Raw genomic sequence first — 25874 nt, 5'->3', positions numbered from 1 at the left:
TGTGTGGAGTCTGCATGTTCTCCTCATGTCTGCATGGGTTTCCTCCGGGTGCTCCGGTTTCCTCCTACCATCCAAAGATGTGCAGGTTAGGTGGATTGGCCATGCTAAATTGCCCCTTGGTGTCCAAAGATGTGCAGGTTAGGTGGATTGGGGCTAAATTGCCTCTTGGTGTCCAAAGATGTGCAGGTTAGATGGATTGGCCATGCTAAATTGCCCCTTAGTGTCAGGGGGACTAGCTAGGGTAAATGCATGGGGTCACAGGGATAGGGCCCGCGTGGGATTGTTGTCGGTGCAGATTCGATGGGCTGAATGGCCTCCTTCTGCACTGTACTGATCCTAAGGCGTCTATGAGATACAGTCCGTCTGATTCTTCTTCAAAACTGAAGAGAGGTGAAATGTGATGCTTTTCATTGTTTGAAAAATAGTGGGCCGGTAGAAAGAAAAGGAAGAGTTAAGGGTAGGGTAGAGGGTGAGAAAGATTAAACAACAAAGATGTCATGGAACTGAAAGCAAAGGGAGTGGGAATGGTTGTCGAAGGTGGTTGGGCCTGGAACACCACTCTGAGGATCACTGCAGGAGTCCCTCAGGGTAGTGTCCGAGGCCTAGCCATCTTCAGCTGCTTTTGTCAAGCACCTCCCTTCCACCATTGGGTCAGAAGGTTAGGTTGGCCATGTTAAATTTCCCCTTAGTGTCGGGGGATTAGCGGGGTAAATACAGGGTTTATGGGGATAGGGCCTGGGTGGGATTGTTGTGAGAATCATTGAATCATAGAATCCCTACAGTGCAGAAGGAGGCCATTCAGCCCATCGAGTCAGCACTGACAATAATCCCACCCCAGCCCTATCCTTGTAACCCCGCGTAATCCCCTTGACACTGAGGGGAAATCACACCCAGACCTGTTCCCCGTAACCCCAAGTATTTACTCCACTAATCCCCCCAGCCTACACATCTTGGAGCACAAAAGGGCAATTTTGCACGGCCAATGCACCCTAACCAGCACGTCTTTCAGAATGTGGGAGGAAACCCACGCGGACACGGGGAGAATGTGCAGACTCCACACAGACAGTGACCCAAGCCGGGAATCGAACCCGGGTCCCTGACGCTGTGAGGCAGCAGTGCTAACCCACTGTGGAGGCTCGATGGGCCGGATGGCCTCCTCCTGCACTGTAGGGATTCCATGATTCTAAGTGTTCGCTGATGATTGCACAAAGTTCAGCACCGTTGGTGACTCCTCAGACACTGAAGTGTCCAAATGCAGCAGGACCTGTAAGAAGTCTCACAACACCAGGTTAAAGTCCCAACAGTCCTTCAGGAGCAGCGCTCCGAAAGCTCGTGCTACCAAATAAACCTGTTGGACTTTAATCTGGTGTTGTGAAACTCCTTACTGTGCCCACCCCAGTCCAACGCCGGCATCTCCACAGCAGGACCTGGACAATGTCCAAGCTCACTGTCGAATCCAGGAGGTTTTGAAAGTGCCAAATTGGAAGGTGAGATTGCTGTACCTCCTTGGAGCTGGGCTTCACTGCAGCTGTGCGAAAGGCTGAGATCAGAAATACGAGCTCTCCGTTATTCTGCCGAGTATTCCCAACACTTTCCGATGTTATTTGAGATTTCCAATGGGCGCAGTACGTTTGCTGTTATCTGAGTTTTTCCCATCTCCCCTCATAATTAGCCCCTCGGATGCCAGTTACCATTCCAGTTAATCTGCAGACCCTCACCCACACCCCAAGTCCAATATAAGGTTCCTCAGTAGCAGCAGTGTATACTATCTACAAGATTCACTGCAGCAATTCACCAAAGATCCTTAGACAGCACCTTCCAAACCCACGGTCACTTCCATCTAGAAGGACAAGGAGCAGCAGATACATGGGAACACCACCACTTGCAAGTTCCCCTCCAAGCCACTCACCATCCTGACCCAGCTGTTCCTTTGCAGTCGCTGGGTCAAAATCCTGGAATACCCTCCCTAACGGCATTGTGGGTCAACCCACAGAACATGGACTGCAGCGATTCAAGATGGCAGCTCACCACCACCTTCTCAAGGGGCAACTAGGGATGGGCAATAAATGCAGGGCAGCCATGTTGAATTTGAATTCAAACAAAATGTGGAATTAAGAATCTACTGATGACCATTGATTTGTTTTATTATTGTCACATGTATTAACATACAGTGAAAAGTATTGTTTCTTGCGCGCTATACAGACAGAGCATACCGTTCATAGAGAAGGAAACAAGAGAATGCAGAATGTAGTGTTACTGTCATAGCGAGGGTGTAGAGAAAGATCAACTTAAAGTGAGGGAGGTCCATTCAAAAGGCAGCAGGGAAGAAGTTGTTCTTGATTCGGTTGGTACGTGACCTCAGACTTTTGTATCATTTTCCCGATGGAAGAAGGTGGAAGAGAGAATGTCCGGGGTGCGTGGGGTCTTTAATTATGCTGGCTGCTTTGCCGAGGCAACAGGAAGTGTAGACAGAGTCGACGGATGGGAGGCTGGTTTGCGTGATGGACTGGGCTACATTCATGATCTTTTGTAGTTTCTTGAGGTCTTGGACAGAGCAGGAGCCATACCAAGCTGTGATACAACCAGAAAGAATGCTTTCTATGGTGCATCTGTAAAGGTTGGTGAGAGTCGTAGCTAACATGCCGAATTTCCTTAGTCTTCTGAGCAAATAGAGGCGTTGATGGGCTTTCTTAACTATAATGTCGGCATGGGGAGGATCAGGACAGGTTGTAGGTGATCTGGACACCTAAAAACTTGAAGCTCTCGACCCTTTCCACTTCGTCCCCGTTGATGTAGACAGGGGAATGTTCTCCTTTATTCTTCCTGAAGTCGATGACAATCTCTTTCGTTTTGTTGACATTGAGGGAGAGATTATTGTAAACTGTCAGAAAAACCCATCTGGTTCACCTTACCTGGTCTGGCCTACATGTGACTCCAAACCCACAGAGATGTGGATGACTCTTAAATGACCTCTGAAATCGGGATTCTCAGTTCAGGGGGTAACTAGGGATAGGCAGCAAATGCTGGCCTTTCCAGCAACATCCCATGAAAAAATTTTTTTTTAAATCCCTCTGCCTTAAAAATATTCAAAGATTTCCATCACCTTTTGAGGAAGAGAGTTCCAGTGATTCACCACCCTCTGAGAGAAACTAATCTCCGTCTCTGGGGTGGCACGGTGGCACAGTGGTTAGCACTGCTGCCTCACAGCCCCAGAAACCCGGGTTCAATTCCTGGCTCGGGTCAATGTCTGTGTGGAGTCTGCACATTCTCCCCGTGTCTGCATGGGTTTCCTCTGGGTGCTCCGGTTTCCTCCCACAGTCCGAAACACATGCCGGTTAGGATGCATTGGCCGTGCTAAATTCTCCCTTAATGTACCCGAACAGGCGCCGGAGTGTGGTGACTAGGAGATTTTCACAGTAACTTCATTGCGGTGTTAATGTAAGCCTTACTTGTGACACTAATAAATAAACTTAAATTATTGGCAAACCCCCTATTTTTAAATCGTGACTCCTAGTTTTAGATATCTACAAACAACGGGTTTTGACAAAGGGTCATCTGGGACTCGAAACGTCAGCTCTTTTCTCTCTCAACAGATGCTGCCAGACCTGCTGAGATTTTCCAGCATTTTCTGTTTTGGTTTCAGATTCCAGCACCCGCAGTAATTTGCTTTCATCTTATGTAGATATCTCCTTATGCGCCTCCGTTTTTTTCTCAACCCCATTCCTGTGAAGTACCTTGCGAAGCTTTATTACATTATTGATGCTATATAAATGCAAATTTCTTTTGGTTTTGTTGCTGTTAAGCTGGTTGGAAAAGTCCCAAGGAGGTAGTTGAGGAGAATGTTTTTCAGTTTTGATGATCTGGAATGACTCGGAAGTGCAGTGGAAGCAGATTTAATCATAACCTTCAAAATGATGCTCAACTTATCAAATGAAAACATTACAGCGCTGTGGGGAAAGATCAAGGAGTCATGGAACAATTTGGATAGAATTTCAAAGGGCCAGCACAGCAAGATAGCCTGAATGGACTCTGTTGTTATTTTCACTATCCCAGGGCAATCCCAGAGATCGCTCGACTAAGCGTTCAACAGGTTTCTTTGCAAGAGTTTTAAAATATCTCTGTTGTCACAAAAGGTTGGCACCCATGTTTACAGCTCAGCTCCCAGTAACTTCAATAGTCTTGCTATATTTTGCTCTGAATCCACACCTAGGCCTAACCAATCAAGCACAGTGAGCATAGATCAGTTGCCAGACTCTCATAATCAAACACAGAGGTGTTGAACCCTCACCTCCTTCGATGATGGATCAAAAGCTGGTTCGCAGATAGGAAGCAAATACTTTTTAAAATTCATTTCTGGGACATAGGCGTCTCTGGCTGGGCCAGAATTTATTGCCCATTCCTAGTTACCGGATGGAGTCGAGAGTCAACCACATTGCTGTGGCTCTGGAGTCACATGTAGGCCAGATCGGGTAAGGACGGCAGATTTCCTTCCCTAAAGGGAGATTAGTGAACCAGATGGGTTTTTATGACAATCAACAATGGTTTCATGGTCATCAGTAGATTCTTAATTCCAGATTTTTTTATTATTGAATTCAAATTCCACCAGCAGTCGTGGTGGGATTCGAACCCGGGTCCCCAGAACATTCGCTGAGATTCTGGATTAATAGTCTAGGTGATAAAACCACTAGGCCAGTGCATTCCCAAGAGTTGGCATAAATGGGTATTGGCAGGCAGGCAGTGACTAGTGGGGTACCGCAAGGATCCGTGCTAGGATCGGGCGGCACGCTGGCAGACGGTGCTGCCTCACAGCTCCACGGACCTGGGTTCGATTCCCGGCTCGGGTCACTGTCTGTGTGGAGTTTGCACATTCTCCCCGTGTCTGCGTGGGTTTCCTCCGGGTGCTCCGGTTTCCTCCCACAGTCCGAAAGATCTGCGGGTTAGGTTGATTGGCCGTGCTAAATTGACCCTTAGTATCCTGGGATGTGTAGGTTAGAGGGATTAGTGGGGTAAATGTGTGGGGTAGTGGGAGTAGGATTGTTGTCGGTACAGACTCGATGGGCTGAATGGCCTCCTTCTGCACTGTAGACCCCAACTGTTCATATTATATATTAATGATTTGCAAGAGAGAACTAAATTTTCAAATCTGCAGATGATACAAAGTTGGGTGGGAGGGTGTGTGAGGAGGATGCAGAGATGATTCAGCGTGATTTGGACAGGCTGAGTGTGTGGGCATCTGCATGGCAGATGCAGAATAATGTGGATAAATGTGAGGTTATCCACTTTGGTAGCAAAAATAGGAAGGTGGATTATTATTTGCATGGATGTAAATTGAGAGAGGTGGATACTCAGCGAGACCTTGGTATCCTCGTGCATCAGTCGCTGAAAGTAAGCGCGCAGGTACAGCAGGCAGTAAAGAAGGTGAATGGTATGTTGGCCTTCATAGCGAGAGGATTTGAGAAACAGGGATGTTTTATTGCAATTGTACAGGGTGTTGGTAAGGCCACATATTGTGTGCAGTTTTGGTGTCCTTATCTGAGGAAGGATGTCCTTGCCATAGAGGGAGTGCAGCGAAGGTTTACCAGGCTGATTCCTGGGATGGCAGGTCTGTCATATGAGGAGAGATTAAGTCGGTTAGGATTATATTCACTGGAGTTTAGAAGAGAGAGAGGGGATCTCATAGAAATGTATAAAATTCTAACAGGATTAGACAGGGTAGATTCAGAATGAATGTTCCCGATGGTGGGGGGAGTCCAGAACTAGGGGTCACAGTTTGAGGATAAGGGGTAAACCTTTTAGGACTGAGGAGAAATTTCTTCACCCAGAGGGTGGTGAATGTGTGGAATTCACTACCACAGAAAGTAGTTGAGGCCAAAATATTGTGTGATTTCAAGAAGATATAGCTCTTGGGGCTAAAGATATTCAGGGATATGGGTAAGATGGGACCAGAATATTGAATTTGATGATCAGCCATGATCAGAATGAATGGCGGAGCAGGCTCGAAGGGCCGAATGGCCTCCTCCTGCTTCTAGTTTCCAAGTTTCAATGATCATTGAATCTCTCCAGTGCAGAAGGAGGCCATTCAGCCCATCGACTCTGCACCGACTCTCTGACAGAGCATTTCACCCAGGCCCACATACCCCACTTTATCCCCATAATCCTCACTCATTTACCCCGCTAATCCCCCTCGCCTACGACACTTGGGATACTAAGGTGCAATTTAGCATGGCCAATCCACCACTTGGGACACTAAGGGGCAACTTAGCATGGCCAATCCATGAAACCTGCACATCTTTGGACTGTGGGAGGAAACCGGAGCACCCGGAGAAAACCCACGCAGACACGGGGAGAACGTGCAGACTCCACACAGACAGTGACCCGAGCCGGGAGTCGAACACTGGGTCCCTGGCGCTGTGAGGCAGCAGTGTTAACCACTGTGCTGTCCTCTGGGCTTTTGGTTGGGCTGCTGACTCTCCCAGGAAAGGCCGTGTAGCCTACTCCTGTGTCTATTTTCTCTCTCTTTCGCTGATTCCATTATCTTTCTTTTGGTCGGAATTCTCCGGTCTCGCCCGCCGTGCCAGCGAGGATGGAGAATTTGGCCGCCCGGACACATCTCCGGTCACTGCGGCGGGACTGGAGAATCCCAGTCCAGGATGAGGTTGGAGAATTCTGGCCACAAAGTCTGGTGATTCTGTACGCATAATGATGCACTGATTGAATTGGCTGATTGCTGCAGTATTGATTGCCGTGGTCAGTGCTTTCGAGTTTAGTGCTTTGACAAAGTCGCGGCGTCCTTCAAGGGGGTTTGATGTTTGTAGCTAACAGCTGTTTCCTCCTGTTGTCTCCCCGCCGCAGATATATCGGTCAGCCTGCTCTCGGTCATCGTGACGTTCTGCGGCATCGTCCTCCTGGGCGTCTCGCTATTCGTCTCGTGGAAGCTGTGCTGGATCCCATGGAGGGACAAAGGTCTGACCCCCCAGCGCAAGGACTCGCATCACCTACACCACCTGCACCACCACTCGCACTTCACCGACCTGGCCGTCGAGCGGGTCGACTGCGGCCTCGAGATGCCGGAGCGCTCGTACCTGGACCTGGAGTCGTACCCCGAGACCAGCATCAAGCTGAGCCAGACCTCCCCCGACATCCCCGTCGACACAAGCTCCGGGAGTAAAGAAAACAGCATCCCGAATGCGCACTCCCACCAACAGGTCTCTGCCCCACCACCAGCCACAAGGTGGGAAATGTAACGGGGTGTTATGGGAGAGGGGAGGGTGGGGTTAATATTGGTGTTACTTACTCCTTTAAGGCCATGGAATCCCAACAGTGCATTTGGCCCATCAAGTCCGCACCGACTCTCTGACAGAGCATTTCACCCAGGCCCTCTCCCCATCATCCCATGTATTTACCCTACTAATCCCCCTACTCGACACATCTTTGGACACTAAGGGGCAATTTAGCATGGCCAATCCACCTAACCTGCACGTCTTTGGACACTAAGGGGCAATTTAGCATGGCCAATCCACCTAACCTGCACATCTTTGGACAATAAGGGGCAATTTAGCATGGCCAATCCACCTAACCTGCACGTCTTTGGACACTAAGGGGCAATTTAGCATGGCCAATCCACCTAACCTGCACGTCTTTGGACACTAAGGGGCAATTTAGCATGGCCAATCCACCTAACCTGCACGTCTTTGGACACTAAGGGGCAATTTAGCATGGCCAATCCACCTAACCTGCACATCTTTGGACACTAAGGGGCAATTTAGCATGGCCAATCCACCTAACCTGCACATGTTTTGACACCATGGGCTAATTCAGCATGGCCAATCCACCTAACCTGCACACCTTGGGACACTAAGGGGCAACTTAGCATGGCCAATCCACCTAACCTACACATCTTTGGACACTAAGGGGCAATTTAGCATGGCCAATCCACCTAACCTACACATCTTTGGACATTAAGGGGCAATTTAGCATGGCCAATCCACCTAACCTACACATCTTTGGACATTAAGGGGCAATTTAGCATGGCCAATCCACCTAACCTACACATCTTTGGACACTAAGGGGCAATTTAGCATGGCCAATCCACCTAACCCGCACATCTTTGGACTGTGGGAGGAAACCGGAGCACCCGGAGGAAACCCACACAGACACGGGGAGAATGTGCAGACTCCACACAGAGGCTGGAATTGAATTCCACCCAAGGCTGGAATTGAACCAGGTCCCTAGCACTGTGAGGCAGCAGTGCTAACCACTGTGCTGCCCAACAGGTGGTGGGAATCTTGAATGCGCTGCCTGGGAAGGTAGCAGAGGCGGATAGCTTACAACCTTTAAAAATAATTGGATGAGCACTTGAAATATCATAACATTCAAGGATATGGGACAAGCGCAGGAAAATGGGATTAGCGCGACTTCAGTGGTAGAAATTGTCAGTGTAGATTCAATGGACCGAAGGGCCTTTGCTGGGCTGAATGATTCTATGACTATGACTCTTGAGGGGAGGGGGGGATGGTCTTTGATAAGGGGCTGTGCAATTTGGGCCAATATTGTCTGGCGTTTCAAAGAACAATGGGCAATCTCATTGAAATGTACAAGATTCTGAAGGGGGTTTGTGAGAGTAGACACTACCTCCACCATCACCCCAAGCAACGTGTTCCAGACACCTACTACTCTCTGTGTAAGAAAACGTGCCCCTCACATCTCCTTTGAACTTTCCCCCTTTCACCTTAAGTGCTTGCCCCCTAGTATTAGACATTTCAACTCTGGGGAAATAGATTCTGAACCTTTGCAGTCTGTCTGGCAGTAGGTACACCTGCAGTGCTGTTAGGGAGGGACTTCTGGCAGTTTGACCCAATGACAATAAAAGGAACAGCGATATTGTTCTGTAATTCCCCCGTGACTGGGGCTTCCTCGTTTCTGCTTAGAAGCCCCCACTGTGGGAGTTACTAAAAGTGAATCAAATACTGGGGAAACACGATTGGAAGGATGTGGTTGCACTGGAGGGGGTGCAGAGGAGATTCACCAGGATGTGCCTGGGATGGAACATTTAAGTTACGAATAGAGGTTGGGTAGGCTTGGGTTGTTTCCATTGGAGCAGAGAAGATTGAGGGGCGACCTCATTGAGGTGTTCAAGATTATGAAGGGCATGGAGAGGGTGGATAGGGATCAGCTGTTCCCCTCAGTTGAAGGGTCAGTCACAAGGGGACATACTTGATTTGATTTATTATTAACATACAGTGAAAAGTATTGTTTCTCGCGTGATATACGGACAAAACATACCGTTCATAGAGAAGGAAACGAGAGACTGCAGAATGTAGTGTTACAGTCATAGCTAGGGTGCAGAGAAAGATCAACTTAATGCAAGGTAGGTCCATTCAAAAGTCTGACAGCAGCAGGGAAGAAGCTGTTCTTGAGTCGGTTGGTACGTGACCTCAGACTTTTGTATCTTTTTCCTGAAGGAAGAAGGTGGAAGAGAGAATGTCCGGGGTGCGTGGGGTCTTTAATTATGCTGGCTGCTTTGCCGGGGCAACGGGAAGTGTAGACAGAGTCAATGGATGGGAGGCTGATTTGTGTGATTGATTGGGCTACATTCACGACGTTTTGTAGTTCCTTGCGGTCTTGGGCAGAGCAGGAGCCATACCAAGCTGTGATACAACCAGAAAGAATGCTTTCTCTGGTGCATCTGTAGAAGTTGGTGAGAGTCATAGCTGACATGCCAAATTTCCTTCCTCTTCTGAGAAAGTAAGGTTCAAGGTGAGGGGTGGGAGAGGTTTAAGGGGGTATGTGAGGAAAAGCTTTTTTACCCAGAGGGTGGTGAGGGTCTGGAATGCGCTGCCTGGGAGGGTGGTGGGGGCGGGATGCCTCACATCCTTTAAAAAGTACCTGGATGAGCACTTGGCACGTCATAACATTCAGGGCTATGGGCCAAGTAAAGGAGATTATGTAGGAGGTCAGGGGTATTTCTAATGTGGCGGTGCAGACTCGATGGGCTGAAGGGCCTCTTCTGCGCTGTTTGGTTCTATGATTCTAAGAAGTCTCAATTACCTTCCAGGTTCAACTCACTCCCGAGGCCAATCCCGCAGCAGTTGTCCAGTCCGGACTTTGGGAGCCAAAGCGATGAGAAGGTGGAGCAAGTAACCAGCATTGGCCAGATCAAACCGGAACTCTACAAACAGCGCTCCATCGACGCTGAGGCAAAGAAGCACCAGAAAGTGAACTGTGGGCGGATAAACTTCCTGCTGAGGTACACATACGCCACAGAGCAACTGGTGGTCAAAATCCTGAAGGCCCTCGACCTGCCGGCTAAAGACGCCAACGGGTTCTCCGACCCTTACGTGAAGATTTACCTCCTCCCCGACCGCAAGAAGAAGTTCCAGACCAAGGTTCATCGCAAGACGCTGAACCCGGTCTTTAACGAGACCTTCCAGTTCAACGTGCCCTTCAATGAGCTTCAGAACCGCAAGCTCCATTTCAGCATCTATGACTTTGATCGCTTCTCCCGCCACGACCTGATCGGGCAGGTGGTGCTGGACAACCTGCTGGAATTCTCCGACCTGTCCGAGGGCACGCCCATGTGGCGAGACATCTTGGAAGCGACATCGGTACGTTGTGTTGATTCTTCCCCCAACAACACCGAGCGAGTCCGGTCGGACCCATCGGAACAAATCTCCCCACCCCCACCTCATACCCAACATACAATCGCTACGGTGCAGGAGGCCATTCGGCCTTCTGAGCCTACACTGACAACAATCTATCCCCGTAACACCACGTATTCACCCTGCTAATCCTAAGGGGCAATTTAGCATGGCCAATCCACCTAACCCACACATCTCTGGACTGTGGGAGGAAACCGGAGCATCCAGAGGAAACCCACGCAGACACGGGGAGAACGTGCAGACTCCACACAGACAGTGACCCAAGCCGGGAATCAAACCCGGATCCCTGGAGCTGTGAGGCAGCAGTGCTAACCCACTGTGCCGCAGTGCCACCCCAATGTTTCAGGCACAGGAATGGAGGGGATGGGGATGGCAGAATTGGGGGGATGGGGGAATGTGGGGCCAGGTCAGGGTGTATAGGGAGAGCGGGAGGGAGGGGGGGTGGGGAGGGGGTGGTTTAGCAACAAAGCCAGTGTTCAGTGGGGCTCCCCATCTCAATGCTGGATGCCCTGATCAGTGAGATGCTGAGGTGGGGTGCATCGCGAGGGAGGGGAAATTATGGACATTGACTGGGCAAGTACCTGACTGTGGAATCGTAAGGTGCGGGCGTCTCAGCAGGAAGGGCATCTTTCAGTGAACTCACCCCTCCGGATGGGCGGCACGGTGGCACAGTGCTGAGCACTGCTGCCTCACAGCGCCAGGGACCCGGCTTCAATTCCAGTCTCGGGTCACTGTCTGTGTGGAATTTGCAAATTCTCCCCGTGTCTGCGTGGGTTTCCTCCGGGTGGTCCAGTTCCCTCCCACAGTCTGAAAGACGTGCTGATTAGGTGCATTTGCCGTGATAAATTGCCCTTTAGATTTGACTTATTATTGTCACATGTATTGGGATACAATGAAAAGTATTGTTTCTTGCGCTATGCAAACAAAGCATACTGTTCATAGAGTACATAGGAAAGAAAGAAAGGAGAGAGTGCAGAATATAGTATTACAGTCATAGCTAGGGTGTAGAGAATGATCAGCTTAATATAAGGTTGGTCTATTCAAAAGTCTGACAGCAGCAGGGAAGAAGCTGTTCTTGAGTCGGTTGGTGCGTGATCTTCGACTTTTGTATCGTTTTCCCAACGGCAGAAGGTGGAAGAGAGAATGGCCGGGGTGCGTGGGGTCCTTGATTATGCTGCCTGCTTTGCCGAGGCAGTAAAATGGTCAATGGTGGTGTCCAAAGATGTGCAGGTTAGGTGGGTTGGCCATGCTAAATTGCCCCTTAATGTCCAAAGATGTGTAGGTTAGGAGGATTAGAGGGGTAAATATGTAGGGTTAAGTGGATAGGGCCTGGGTGGGATGCTCTGTTGGAGAGTCAGTGCAGACCCGATGGGCCGAATGGACTCCTTCAGCACTGTAGGGATTCTATGGCGCTGCGTCCCCCAATCAGACTTAATGTGATCACAAAACCCACCCCGTAGGAGGGCACAACTCTCTGCCGCATGACTTGTGGACACTGGAGAGCTTCCAGTGCACAGGGCTTTTGCCGCGAATGTACTTATTTCACTGAAATCAAATCCCGCAGAGGCTGTGGTGGGATTTGAACTTGGATCTCACTCAGCCCAGCCTTGGATTAGCAGTCCAATAGTGCCTTGGGGCTGGATTCCCCCCCCCCACCGCCGTGGTACCCTGCTCAATGCATCGAATTGGTAACCTCGGTGATTGTCACGTGAGCGATCTGTAGAAGCCATTAGTCATCGTGATTGTGAAGTTGACAAAAGGAGTGGGAGTCGGTGACTCAACAATAAATCTGCTCTCCTCCTCTCAGGTATCTCTCGATCCCATTTTCCGTATCCTGCGCCGCCTCGGCTAACTGCTCGGCCTGCAGGAATACACATTGTAAGAAGTCTCACAACACCAGGTTAAAGTCCAACAGGTTTATTTGGCAGCACGAGCTTTTGGAGTCTCGCTCCTTCATCAGGTGAGTGGGAGTTGTGTTCATAAACAGGGCATACATAGACACAGACTCAATTTACAAGATAATGGTTAGAATGCGAGTTTTTACAAGTAATCAAGTCTTAAAGGTACAGACAATGTGAGTGGAGAGAGCATTAAGCACAGGTTAAAGAGATGTGTATTGTCTCCAGCCAGGACAGTTAGTGAGATTTTGCAAGCCCAGGCAAGTTGTGAGGGTTACAGATAGTGTGACATGAACCCAAGATCCCGGTTGGGGCCATCCTCATGTGTGCGGAACCTGGCTATTAGTCTCTGCAAAGCGATTCTGTGTTGTCGTACGTCGTGAAGGCGCCTTGGAGAACGCTTACCCGAAGATCAGAGGCTGAATGCCCGTGACTGCTGAAGTGTTCCCCGACAGGAAGGGAAAACCTGTCTACCTGATACGCTGCAGGAAAGGATGTCCTGAGGCATGGTACATTGGCAAAACCATGCAGACGCTCCGACAATGGATGAATGAACACCACTCGACAATCACCAGGCAGGAGTGTTCCCTTCCTGTCGGGGAACACTTCAGCAGTCACGGGCATTCAGCCTCTGATCTTCGGGTAAGCATTCTCCAAGGTGGCCTTCACGACACACGACAACGCAGAATCGCTGAGCAGAGACTGATAGCCAAGTTCCGCACACATGAGGACGGCCTCAACCGGGATCTTGGGTTCATGTCACACTATCTGTAACCCCCACGACTTGCCTGGGCTTGCAAAATCTCACTAACTGTCCAGGCTGGAGACAATACACATCTCTTTAACCTGTGCTTAACCCTCTCTCCACTCACATTGTCTGTACCTTTAAGACTTGATTACCTGTAAAGACTCGCATTCCAACCATTATCTTGTAAATTGAGTTTGTGTCTATGTATGCCCTGTTTGTGAACCCAAGTCTTCACTCACCTGATGAAGGAGCAGTGCTCCGAAAGCTTGTGCTACCAAATAAACCTGTTGGACTTTAACCTGGTGTTGTGAGACTTCTGACTGTGCCCACCCCAGTCCAACGCCGGCGTCTCCACATCAGGAATACACATTACCACAGCCTGTGCGGTGGGAAGCTGCTGAGAATACATGAGGGAGGGTCGGGAGGGGAGAACAGAGACTGAGGGGGTTAAAGATTGCTGCTCGCAACATCGTGGAGAAGAAAAACCTCCCAAGCTATTTAGCAGTGCTCAAATTAAGAAGGAAAGTTTATCAAAGTCAACTGGAATTCTCCAAGGCAGAACGGCGTTGAGTAGGCCTCAATTTAAGAAGTGGTCTCGCATCATATCACACAGGCCTTTGACTAGGGCAGAAGAAATACCCATCTGAGGTAACTTGGAAAGAGTTTTTCAAGCCCGAACCATGGGGCGGGGGACGGGGGACATTAGGATTTTTAGTTTTTGGCCTCTCCCGGAAAGATGTGGACGAATAGGGTTGCCAACTGCAATTTTCTGGGACATTGGCGTCACTGGCTGGCCAGCATTTATTGCCCGTCCTTCGTTGGCCTTGTTCAGAGTGCAGTTGAGAGTCAACCACATTGCTGTGGCCCTCTGGAGTCACATGTAGGCCAGACCGGGTAAGGACGGCAGATTTCCTTCCCTAAAGGGACATTAATGAACCAGATGGGTTTTTCCAACAATGGTTTCACGGTCTTCAGTAGATTCTTAATTCCAGATATTTTTAAATCGAATTCCACCATCTGCCGTGGCGGGATTCGAACCTGGGTCCCCAAAACATTAGCTGAGTTTCTGGACTAATAATCTAGCGATAATACCACCAGGCCATCACCTCTCCACTAGCCTGGTCTGGTAGGCACAGTATTTATGTGGCTGGTCCATTCAGTCAATGGTAACTTCTAGAAGGTTGACTGTGCATGCAAATGGTTTTCAAGATTTCCCTGATCTTTAACCTTTGGATAGACTTCCATTAATGGTTTGGACAGTGATGAGTTGCAAGTGTATACACACTGAGATATGTGTAAGCGATTGGTTTGGCACAATACATAGCCGAATCCTGAAAAAGATCATCTATTGTGCAGAGATAAGTAGAGATGTTTTACCTACACTTTCTCCAGTGCTATTAGACAATAAAGTCTATCAATCACCTCCCTCCAATGCAACAATTAATTATATTGAAACCTAATTGAAATGGCAGTGTGCACTTAGTCACAATACAGGACAGAGGCTACTCTTCAAATTGCAAAAAGCCATTATGTAAATATGTTAAAGTTTATTTATTAGTCACAAGTAAGGCTTACATTAACACTGCAATGAAGTTACTGTGAAATTTCCCTACTCGCCACATTCCAGCACCTGTTCAGGTCAATGCATCGCACCAGCCTCTCAATGTCCAAAGATGTGCAGGTTAGGTGGATTGGCCATGCTGAATTGCCCCTTAGTGTCAGGTGGAATTACAGGATTAAGGGCTGAGGGCCTGGGTGGGTTTATTGTCGGCGCAGGCTCCGATGGGCTGAATGGCCTCCTTCTGCATTGTAGGGATTCTATGATTCAGGTTTGGCTCACGACATCTGACCTTTTGCCTGATTTTAATCACCCCACCATCGGACCTCACGATCTTTCGGACCTTTTGGTCTTTAAGCAGGAGCCGCGGCTTTGACGGTCTGCACTCTCACCGAAAATGCCTTCCGGTCTTGAGGCTCCAAACTCTGGAATACCCTCCCCACACTTCTTGACCTCACTTTCCTCCTCTCAGACAATCCTCTTTGACCGAGCTTTAGGTTTTCTGAGCTAATGGACCCAATTTTATCATTGCATTGCGCCCGTTTTCGGGTGCAAAAACTTGGTAAAGTCGGGCGTGAGGCGAATAGTGTGATCCGCGCCCGCCTCCACGCCGGTTCCTGCTTTACCAAGGGCCGAAAATGGCCGCGATCGGGACCACGCCCGAAACGGGCGCAACGGCCATTTAAATGCATTTGCATGTATTTAAATTGACTTAATGGGCTGCACGCCCAACCTTACCGGCACTTCCCCCTTTACCACCGCGTTCGCCCGTCCAGAATCGGCGCAAAACAGACATGCTCCGTATAAGCCCGATTCGGGCGCTCCAGTGAGTGAGGGTTAGTGAGGAGGTAAGTGCTGAGCGTCTGACGGTTCTCTGCTTGAGATCAGTGGAGGGGGGCGGGGTGGTACCGTTGCCACTCTGCCTGTGATCAGTGGGGGGGGAAGGGGATCCGCTGCCCCTTTGCCTGTGATTAGTGTAGGGGGGAAGAGGGGATCCGCTGCCACTCTGCCTGTGATGATGTGGAGATGCCGGTGTTGGACTGGGGTAAACACAGTAAGAGGTTTAACAACACCAGGTTAAAGTCCAACAGGTTTATTTGGTAGCAAAAGCCACACAAGCTTTCGGAGCTGCAAGCCCCTTCTTCAGGTGAGTGGGGCTTGCAGCTCCGAAAGCTTGTGTGGCTTTTGCTACCAAATAAACCTGTTGGACTTTAACCTGGTGTTGTTAAACTTCTTACTCTGCCTGTGATCAGTGTAGGGGGAAGGAGATCCGCTGCCCCTTTGCCTACGGGCGGCACGGTAGCACAGTGGTTAGCACTGCTGCTTCACAGCTCCAGGGATCTGGGTTCGATTCCCGGCTTGGGTCACTGTCTGTGTGGAGTTTGCACATTCTCCTCGTGTCTGCGTGGGTTTCCTCCGGGTGCTCCGGTTTCCTCCCACAGTCCAAAGATGTGCGGGTTAGGTTGATTGGCCATGCTAAAATTGCCCCTTAGTGTCCTGGGATGCGTAGGTTAGAGGGATTAGTGGGTAAATATGTAGGGATATGGGGGTAGGGCCTGGGTGGGATTGTGGTCGGTGCAGACTCGATGGGCCGAATGGCCTCCTTCTGTACTGTAGGGTTTCTATGATTCTATGATCAGTGTAGGAAGGAAGGGGATCCGCTGCCACTCTGCCTGTGATCAGTGTAGGGGAAAGGTGGGTCCGCTGCCACTCTGCCTGAGGTCAGTGGGGTGAAGGGGGCAGGGGCCCGTGATCGGTCTGGGTGGCGGGGGGGGGGGGGATAAGGGGGTCAGTAATGTTGTGGGGTAGGGCAATGTCTGTGGGGGCCAGGGGGAGGCATTATCCGGCCCGGGAGCGATGTGGCAGGGGAGCCGCATTCTATCATTTTGTTTCTGCGCGTGCGCAGTTGGGGGCTCCGATCGGAGCTGCAGGGTTTCGGGCGCGCTAAGCCCCGCCCACAGGCTTCTGCAGTGCGATTCGGAATCGCTGATATTTTTTCAGGTAGAGTGCATGTGGGGGCGCCTGAGAACGGATCTAAAAGTCGGATCTGAAACACTCCCAGATTCAAGTCCATCCAGCACTTGGAATCAAAATGGTAAAATAGGGCCCACTATTGCACTCAGTTTTTTCCAGCTCCGCCCTGTGCAATTTTCATTCCATTTCTTTGAGGGGAGGTAGTGGAGTAGTGGTATTGTCACTGAACTGGAGATTCAGAGACCCAGGGGGACCTGGGTTCGAATCCCACCACGGCAGATGGTGGAATTAGAATCTGATAATAACTCGGAATTCAGAGTCTACTGATGATCGTGAATCAATTGTGGGAGAAACCCATCCGGTTCGCTGAAAGCTTTTCGGGAAGGAAATCCGCTGTCCTTACCTGGTCATGGTTTTCACAAGAGCATTATCTGAAGACCGCAGGGCTCTGGGCAAAAGGGAGGGGGCGGAGGGAATTGGGAGGCATGAGTTGCTCTTGCAGGGAGACATCGCAGACGTGACGGGCTAAAGGGCCTCCTTCTGCGCTACAACCATTTGAGAATGATCCTAGTTTCTCCACATGTGGCCGAGATCTTCCATTGTTGGATAGCACTCATAATAATTTGATTTATTATTGTCACATGTATTAACATACAGTGAAAGGTATTGTTTCTTGTGCGCTATACAGACAAAACATACCGTTCATAGAGAAGGAAAGGAGAGGGTGCAGAATGTAGTGTTACAGTCATAGCTAGGGTGTAGAGAAAGATCAATTTAATATTTGATTTATTATTGTCACATGTATTGGGATACAGTATAAAGTATTATTTCTTGCGCGCTATACAGACAAAGCATACGATTCATAGAGAAGGAAAGGAGAGAGTGCAGAATGTAGTGTCACGGTCATAGCTAGGGTGTAGAGAAAGATCAACTTAATACGCGGTAGGTCCATTCAAAAGTCTGACAACAGCAGGGAAGAAGCTGTTCTTGAGTCGGTTGGTACGTGACCTCAGACTTTTGTATCTTTTTCCTGAAGGAAGAAGGTGGAAGAGAGAATGTCCGGGGTACGTGGGGTCCTTGATTATGCTGGCTGCTTTGCCGAGGCAGCGGGAAGTGCGAACAGAGTCAATGACTCGTTCTGCACTTCTGAAGCTCGACCAGTAACAGAGGTGGATTCTCAGGCTCTCGGCTACAGTACAGGAACCAGGCACAGAGAGGGAGTCATGTTTGCCTGCTCAGAACCTGTATCCTGAACTCTGTAAGACAGGTCACCTTCTTCAGGGCTGTCAGGTTCCGTATAGTGTTACGGTGACACTCACACTTGAGAAGCAAGGGGATTTTCACAGTAACTTCATTGCAGTGTTAATGTAAGACTACTTGTAGAAATCATAGAAACCCTACAGTGCAGAAGGAGGCCATTCGGCCCATCGAGTCTGCACCGACCACAATCCGACCCAGGCCCTACCCCCAAAATATATACCCACTAATCCCTCTAACCTACGCATCTTAGGACTCTAAGGGGCAATTTTTAACCTGGCCAATCAACCTAACCCGCACATCTTTGGACTGTGGAAGGAAACCGGAGCACCCGGAGGAAACCCACGTTTCTAACCCATTGTGACTAATAAATAAACAAACAAACAAGTTCAAGAGGAGTGCGTCGCTTCAGATAGATTTGTTCTACTGCACGGTAATTATTCTTTTTACCACACGGTCCTCCACTAGTTCGTCCCTCAGCCTCCAGTGCCCTGTCTGAGCGACCACTCCTTGTGCATGATCCGAGAACCTTAACGTGCCAGCGAGGCTGCTCAGCCATGAGAGGAAGCGTGAGGGGGAGTGACAATGGCGTATCGGTCATATCACAGGACCAGCAATCCAGAGGCCCCAGGTTAATGCTCTTGGGGGACACAGGGTTCGAATCCCACCACGGCAGCCGGGGAAATTTAAATTCAATTCAAAGAACCTGCAATTGAAAGGTTAGTGACGGTTACCATGGCAACCATCATCAATTTGGAGTATTGTGAGCAGCTTTGGGCCTAGTATCTAAGTAAGGAAGTGCTGGCCTTGGAAATGGTCCAGAGGAGGTTCACAAGAATGATCCCTGGAATGAAGAGCTTGTCGTATGAGGAACGCTTGAGGACTCTGGGTCTGTACTCGTTGGAGTTTGGAAGGATGAGGGGAGATCTTATTGAAACTTACAGGATACTGAGAGGCCTGGATAGAGTGGACGTGGAGAGGATGTTTCCACCAGTAGGAAAAACTAGAACCAGAGGGCACAAACTCAGGCTGAAGGGACAATCCTTTGAAACAGAGATGAGGAGGAATTTCTTCAGCCAGAGAGTGGTGAATCTGTGGAACTCTTTGCCGCAGAAGGCTGTGGAGGCCGGGTCATTGAGTGTCTTTAAGACAGAGATAGATAAGTTCTTGATTAATAAGGGGATCAGGGGTTATGGGGAAAAGGCAGGAGAATGGGGATGAGAAAAATATCAGCCATTATTGAATGGCGGAGCAGACTCGATGGGCCGAGTGGCCTAATTCTGCTCCTGTGTCTTTTGGTCTTAATTGTTGTCAAAATCCCATCGGGCTCTCCAATCTGCCGTCCTCACCCGGTCTGGCCTACATGTGACTCCAGAGCCACAGCAATGTGGTTGATTTTTAACAGCCGCTCTGAAATCGACAAGCGAGACACTCAGTTCAATGGCAATTTAGTAATGGCCCACCGAGGTGTCTACTTTCTCAGGAGGCTAAGGAAATTCGACATGTCTGCTACGGCTCTCACCAATTTTTACAGATGCCCCATAGAAAGCTTCCTTACCGGATTTATCACAGCTTGGTATGTCTCCTGCTCTGACCAAGATCGCAAAAAACTACAAAGGATTATGAACGTAGCCCAGTCCATCACGCAAACCAGCCTCCCATCCATTGACTCTACAATCCACCTAACCTACACACCACAGTGGTTAGCACTGGTCAGTGGTTAGGTGCATTGATCCGAACAAGCGCCGAACTGTGGCGACTAGGGGAATTTCACAGTAACTTCATTGCAGTGTTAATGTAAGCCTTACTTGTGCCACTAATAAATAAACTTTACTTACTTCACTGCTGCCTCACAGCACCAGGGACATGGGTTCGATTCCCGACTTGGATCACTGTCTGTGCGGAGTCTGCACATTCTCCCCGTGTTGGCGTGGGTTTCCTCCGGGTGCTCCGGTTTCCTCACACAGTCTGAATATCGTGCTGGTTAGGGTGCATTGGCCGTGCTAAATTCTCCCTCAGTGTACCCGAACAGGCGCCGGAGTGTGGCGACTCGGGGATTTTCATAGAATCCCTACAGTGCAGAAGGAGGCTGTTCGGCCCATCGAGTTTGCACGAACCACAATCCCACCCAGGCTCTGTCCCCATGCAATTACCCAAGCTAGTCCCCCTGACACTAAGGGGCAATTTAGCACGGCCAATCCACCTAACCTGCACATGTCTGGACTGTGGGAGGAAACCGGAGCACCCGGAGGAAACCCACGCAGACACGGGGAGAATGTGCAAACTCCACACAGACAGTGATCCAAGCCAGGTATCGAACCCGGGTCCCTGGCGCTGTGAGGCAGCAATGCTAACCACTGTGCCGCCCTAATTGTGACGGAAATCAAAGGCTTTCAGGGTAGGCAGGGTTATTGGCATTGCGGTCTCTGTCACACTAGCTGTTGAATGAAGGAGCGAGCTTGAGGGGCCGAATGGCCTCCTCCTGCTCCTGATCCTTTTGATCGTATGGACATTCCTATGAAAGGTGAAACAGGTTTGGGATAATTGGCCGAGAGTACAATTCAATCATTATCTCCCACTGCTCCAGATGCCTTTTGGTCTTGATTGCAGGTGAGTTGTCTCAGGAAGAAATCCAGATGAGGAATATTTGAATCGCTTTGCTGGACTGCCATGTAACAGCGCCCAGGGTCGGGGTGGTCTGGGATCTTCCTTTGCCGTACTAATGTTTCCCTCTATCCCCCAGGAGAAGGCTGATCTGGGCGAGATAAACTTCTCCTTGTGCTACCTCCCAACAGCGGGGAGACTAACCATCACCATCATCAAAGCCACCAACCTGAAGGCGATGGATTTAACCGGATTCTCAGGTACCTTCACCACCGTGCGCACCAGAGGGAGGCAGAGGCCTCCCTCCTTCTGTTCCCCTCAAACCCTGCAGCGAAGGAAGAGGCCATTCGGCCGATCGAGTCTGCACTGTCTCCCCTCCGCCCTGACCCCGTAATCCCATGCATTTACCATGGCTAATCCACCAAGGCGCCGGAGTGTGGCCACCAGGGGAATTTCAGAGTAACTTCATTGCAATGTAAGCCTTATTTGTGACTAATAAATAAACTAATAAATAAACTTTAACTTTAAACTACACATCTTTGGACACTAAGGGGCAATACAGCATGGCCAATCCACCTTAACCCGCACATCTTTGAAGTGTGGGAGGAAACCGGAGCACCCGGAGGAAACCCACGCAGACACAGGGAGAACGTGCAAACTCCACACAGACAGACAGTGACCCATGGCTGGAATTGAACCCGGGTCCCTGGCACCATGATGCATCACTCTCCCCTCCCCCCACCTCTGCTCTCTCTCCCAGGGCATGGCACCTACAGTTACTATCTGCTCCTCCGATCCCTTGGCCAAAGTGACCGCACATGAGCTCAGACAGCGAGTGTCCGTTGGCCGTTGCTGACCAACCCCTGACCCCTGAACCCTGCACATGCTCCCATTCTCGAACATCAGGGCCTATTTCAGGAACGATGCAAAACTCCCCCAGTGGATGCTGGGTAGACAATGACAATTTTCAATGGGAGCGAAAATGGGGTGAAGGGGTAAGGGATAGGAAGTAAATGGTGTCCAGTGACCTGAGGTACAGATAGTCAATAACCTAAATTAATGATGGGACAGACTAGAGGGGCTGAACAGCCTGTTCCCTTTGGATAATCATGTCATAATAGGATTCCTGGCCTGACTCATTCTGCCCTTCACATTCTGAGGGTGCTGAGGTCAAGTCTGGCAAGGCCACTGCTACCTGTGCATGGGGGTAGGAGAGGCGATGGCCTAGTGGTATTATCACTGGACAATTAATCCAGAAACTCAGCTAAGGTCCTGGGGACTCGGGTTCGAATCCCACCACAGCAGAAGGAATTTGAATTCAATAAAAAAAATCTGGAATTAAGAATCTACTGATAACCTATTGCCGATTGTCAGAAAAACCCGTCTGGTTCACTGATGTCCTTTCGGGAAGGAAATCTGCCGTCCTTACCCGGTCTGGCCTACATGTGACTCCAGAGCCACAGCAATGTGGTTGACTCTTGGGGCAGCATGGTGGCACACTGCTGCCTCACAGTGCCAGGAACCCGGGTTCAATTCCGGCCTCGGGTCCCTGCCTATGTGGAGCTTTCACATTCTCCCCCGTGTCTGCGTGGGTTTCCTCCGGGTGCTCCGGTTTCCTCCCACAGTCCAAAAATATGCAAGTTAGGTGGATTGGCAATGCTAAATTGCGCCTTAGTGTCAGGGGTACTAGCTAGGGTAAATACATGGGGATAGGGCCTGGGTGGGATGGTGGTCGGTGCAGACTCGATCGGCCGAATGGCCTCCTTCTGCACTGTATTCTATGATTCAACTGCCCTCCAAGGACAACAAGGGATGGGCAATAAATGCTGGCCAGCCAGTGACGCCCATGTCCCACAATGAATTTTTAAAAAGGTCAGAGGTTGTACTTGAGGTCGGCTGGGACAGGCCCAGGTTTGGGGCAGTGCCGTTATTCCGGCAGAGGTTGTGGGGGAAATGGAGAATCGAGGCCCCGGAGGGCCCCAGCCCGAGTCTCAACTGATCCATTCATTCCGTCTCTCCGCAGATCCCTATGTGAAGGCCTCGCTGATCTGCGAGGGGAGGCGCCTGAAGAAACGGAAGACCTCGATAAAGAAGAACACCCTCAACCCGGTGTACAACGAGGCGTTGGTCTTTGACATTCCCAACGAGAACATGGATCATGTCAACGTCATCATCGCTGTCATGGACTACGACTGGTGAGAAACGCTTGAACCAAAGAGGGGGTCATCCCCAGGGTGGGCGAGAGGGCATGGGGGGATGGAGGTGTTGATGGGCGCCTATGACTGGATTCACCACCAGCATCTATCTATACCTTGGCTGGCATCTGGGTTTTATATTCGTTCAGGGAATGAGTGTTGCTGGTTACGTAGAAAATCAAATCAGGAGGAGGCCATTCGGCCCTCCGAGCCTGCTCCACCATTCATTGTGACCATGACTGGTCATCCAACTCAATATCCTGAAGCCCTCTTTCCCCCCCCCAGTATCCTTTGATCCCTTTAGCCCTCGAGAGCTACATCTAATTCCTTCTTGAAATCACACAACGTTTTGGCCTCAACTATTTCCTGTGGTAGTGAGATCCACACATTCACCACAGGTATGAAGGAAGAGTTTGATCTCCTCTCTGAGAACCAGCACGCAACCACTCAGAGTGAGGTACTCCCCTTCATAATCTGTTAAAGTGAGTGTGAGAAGGGCTAATATCTGCTTCAGAAACTTTGAGTGCTTAAATCAAAATAACTCCCTGAGTTTCTCTCTCTCTGTTCAAGCAACAAGTCATACTTTATCTAACTAAAGTAAACAGGTTAACTAAACTATTAACAAACTGAATAAAACATTATTCTAATGGAATGCTGTTTAGATAAATTCAATTCCACGTATTAACAAAAAAATATAACTTTTAGTCACTCTCAAAATACAACCAGGTTTTATCTTCTGGAATCTTCGCTGATTGCTTCTGTCTTCATTATCAAGATGAGGCTTTCTCTTAAGACATAAATGTGTTGCTGTCTGACTCTCTGGAGCTGGGAGCTGGCTCTTACACCCCCAATGACAGACCAAAATCCCTACAATAGGATTAGTTTACAGGTTACCAAAACATCATAGAATCATAGAGTCCTCGAGGTTTACAGCATGGAAACAGATCCTTCGGCCCAACTTGTCGATGCCACCCCTTTTTTAAAAAAATCCTAAGCTCGTCCCAATTGCCCATATCCCTCTAGACCCATCTTACCCATGTAACTGTCGAAAGGCTTTTTAAAAGCAAAATTGTATCCGCCTCTACTACTACCTGTATAATGGCACAGTATAACTCTGCCATTATACAATAAATGGCAGAGCCATCAAGAGTATAGAAACACAAGGGACCTAGGTGTGCAAGTCCACAAATCCTTGAAGGTGGCAGCACAGGTGGAGAAGGTGGTGAAGAAGGCATATGGTATGCTTGCCTTTATAGGACGGGGTATAGAGTATAAAAGCTGGAGACTGATGTTGCAGCTGTATAGAATGCTGGTTAGGCCACATTTGGAGTACTGTGTCCAGTTCTGGTCGCCGCACTACCAGAAGGAACGGGGAGGCTTTAGAGAGAGTGCAGAGAAGGTTTACCAGGATGTTGCCTGGTATGGAGGGTCTTAGCTATGAGGAGAGATTGGGTAAACTGGGCTTGTTCTCCCTGGAAAGACAGAGAATGAGGGGAGACCTAATAGAGGTGTACAAAATTATGAAGCGTATAGATAGGGTGAACAGTGGGAAGCTTTTTCCCAGGTCTGAAGTGACGATCACAAGGGGTCACGGGCTCAAGCTGAGAGGGGCAAGGCATAACTCAGATATCAGAGGGACGTTTTTTACACAGAGGGTGGTGTGGGCCTGGAATGAGCTGCCAAGTAGGGTGGTGGAGGCAGACACGCTGGCATCGTTTAAGACTTACCTGGATAGTCACATGAGCAGTCTGGGAATGGAGGGGTACAAACGAATGATCTAGTTGGACCAATGAGCGGCACAGGCTTGGAGGGCCGAAGGGCCTGTTTCCTGTGCTGTACTGTTCTTTGTTCTTTGTTGTTTGTACCTCTGGCAGCTTGTTCCAGACACTCACCACCCTCTGTGTGAAACAATTGCCCCTCTGGACCCTTTTGTTTCTCTCCCCTCTCACCTTAAACCTATGCCCTCTAGTTTTAGACTCTCCTACCTTTGGGAAAAGATATTGACTATCTAGCTGATCTGTGCCCCTCATTATTTTATAGACCTCTCTAAGATCACCCCTCAGCCCTCTACGCTCCAGAGAAAAAAGTCCCAGTCTATCCAGCCTCTCCTTATAATTCTAACCATCAAGTCCCGGTAGCATCCTAGTAAATCACTTCTGCACTCTTTCTAGTTTAATAATATCCTTTCTATAATAGGGTGACCAGAACTGTACACAGTATTCAAAGTGTGGCCTTACCAATGTCTTGTACAACTTCAACAATTCGTCCCAAGTCCTGTATTCAATGTTCTGACCAATGAAACCAAGCATGCCGAATGCCTTCTTCATCACCCTGTCCACCTGTGACTCCACTTTCAAGGAGCTATGAAATTGTACCCCTAGATCTCTTTGTTCTATAACTCTCCCCAATGCCTATATTCTCATCTGAATCATTAATATAAGTGACAAATAACAGTGGACCCAGCACCAATCCCTGAGGCACATCGCTGGTCACAGGTCTCCAGTTTGAAAAACCACCCTCTACAACCACCCTCTGTCTTCTGCCATCAAGCCAATTTTGTATCCATTTGGCTACCTCACCCTGAACCCCGTGAGATTGTCCTAATGCAACCACCTACCATGCGGTACCTTGTCAAGGGCCTTGCTAAAGTCCATGTAGACAACATCAACCGCACTGCCCTCATCTACCTTCTTGGTTACCCCTTTAAATTCAACTCTAATAGGCTGCTACTATTCAAATGCCGAGTTTAAACTGATTGGTTAAAATTCAAAAACAATGTGTTGTCTTGGCAACACTACTGCCTCGCCTCGCGATACGATGTTTCACTCTGTGTACTGCATGCACCTGCACCTCTTTTAACTATCTAAGCCGAGCCAAAAAAAACAACCTTTTTTTAACAGACCATTCAATTTTATAACTGAGTATTTTATAAATTAATTTTTTAAAAATTAGTTTTTTATAATTTTGCAAACACTAATTTCA

The 25874-nt window shown here is 49.2% G+C and overlaps 1 protein-coding gene across 1 annotated transcript in view; it reads left to right on the top strand.

Moving 5' to 3' along the window:
* syt3 (synaptotagmin III) overlaps positions 1-25874 on the top strand; it is a 63955-nt gene that overhangs the window by 23867 nt on the left and 14214 nt on the right. Inside the window, exons 2-5 of the mRNA XM_078238371.1 lie at positions 6853-7231; positions 10055-10604; positions 20837-20957; positions 22721-22892. Of these exons, the coding sequence (XP_078094497.1) occupies positions 6853-7231; positions 10055-10604; positions 20837-20957; positions 22721-22892 (1222 nt within the window). The remainder of the gene's footprint in view (positions 1-6852; positions 7232-10054; positions 10605-20836; positions 20958-22720; positions 22893-25874) is intronic.

The sequence above is a fragment of the Mustelus asterias genome, chromosome 21 (assembly GCF_964213995.1).
Source record: "Mustelus asterias chromosome 21, sMusAst1.hap1.1, whole genome shotgun sequence".
Lineage (NCBI taxonomy): Eukaryota > Metazoa > Chordata > Chondrichthyes > Carcharhiniformes > Triakidae > Mustelus > Mustelus asterias.
The sequence above is the reverse complement of the archived record's forward strand: the minus strand, read 5'-3'. Positions and strand labels throughout refer to the sequence as shown.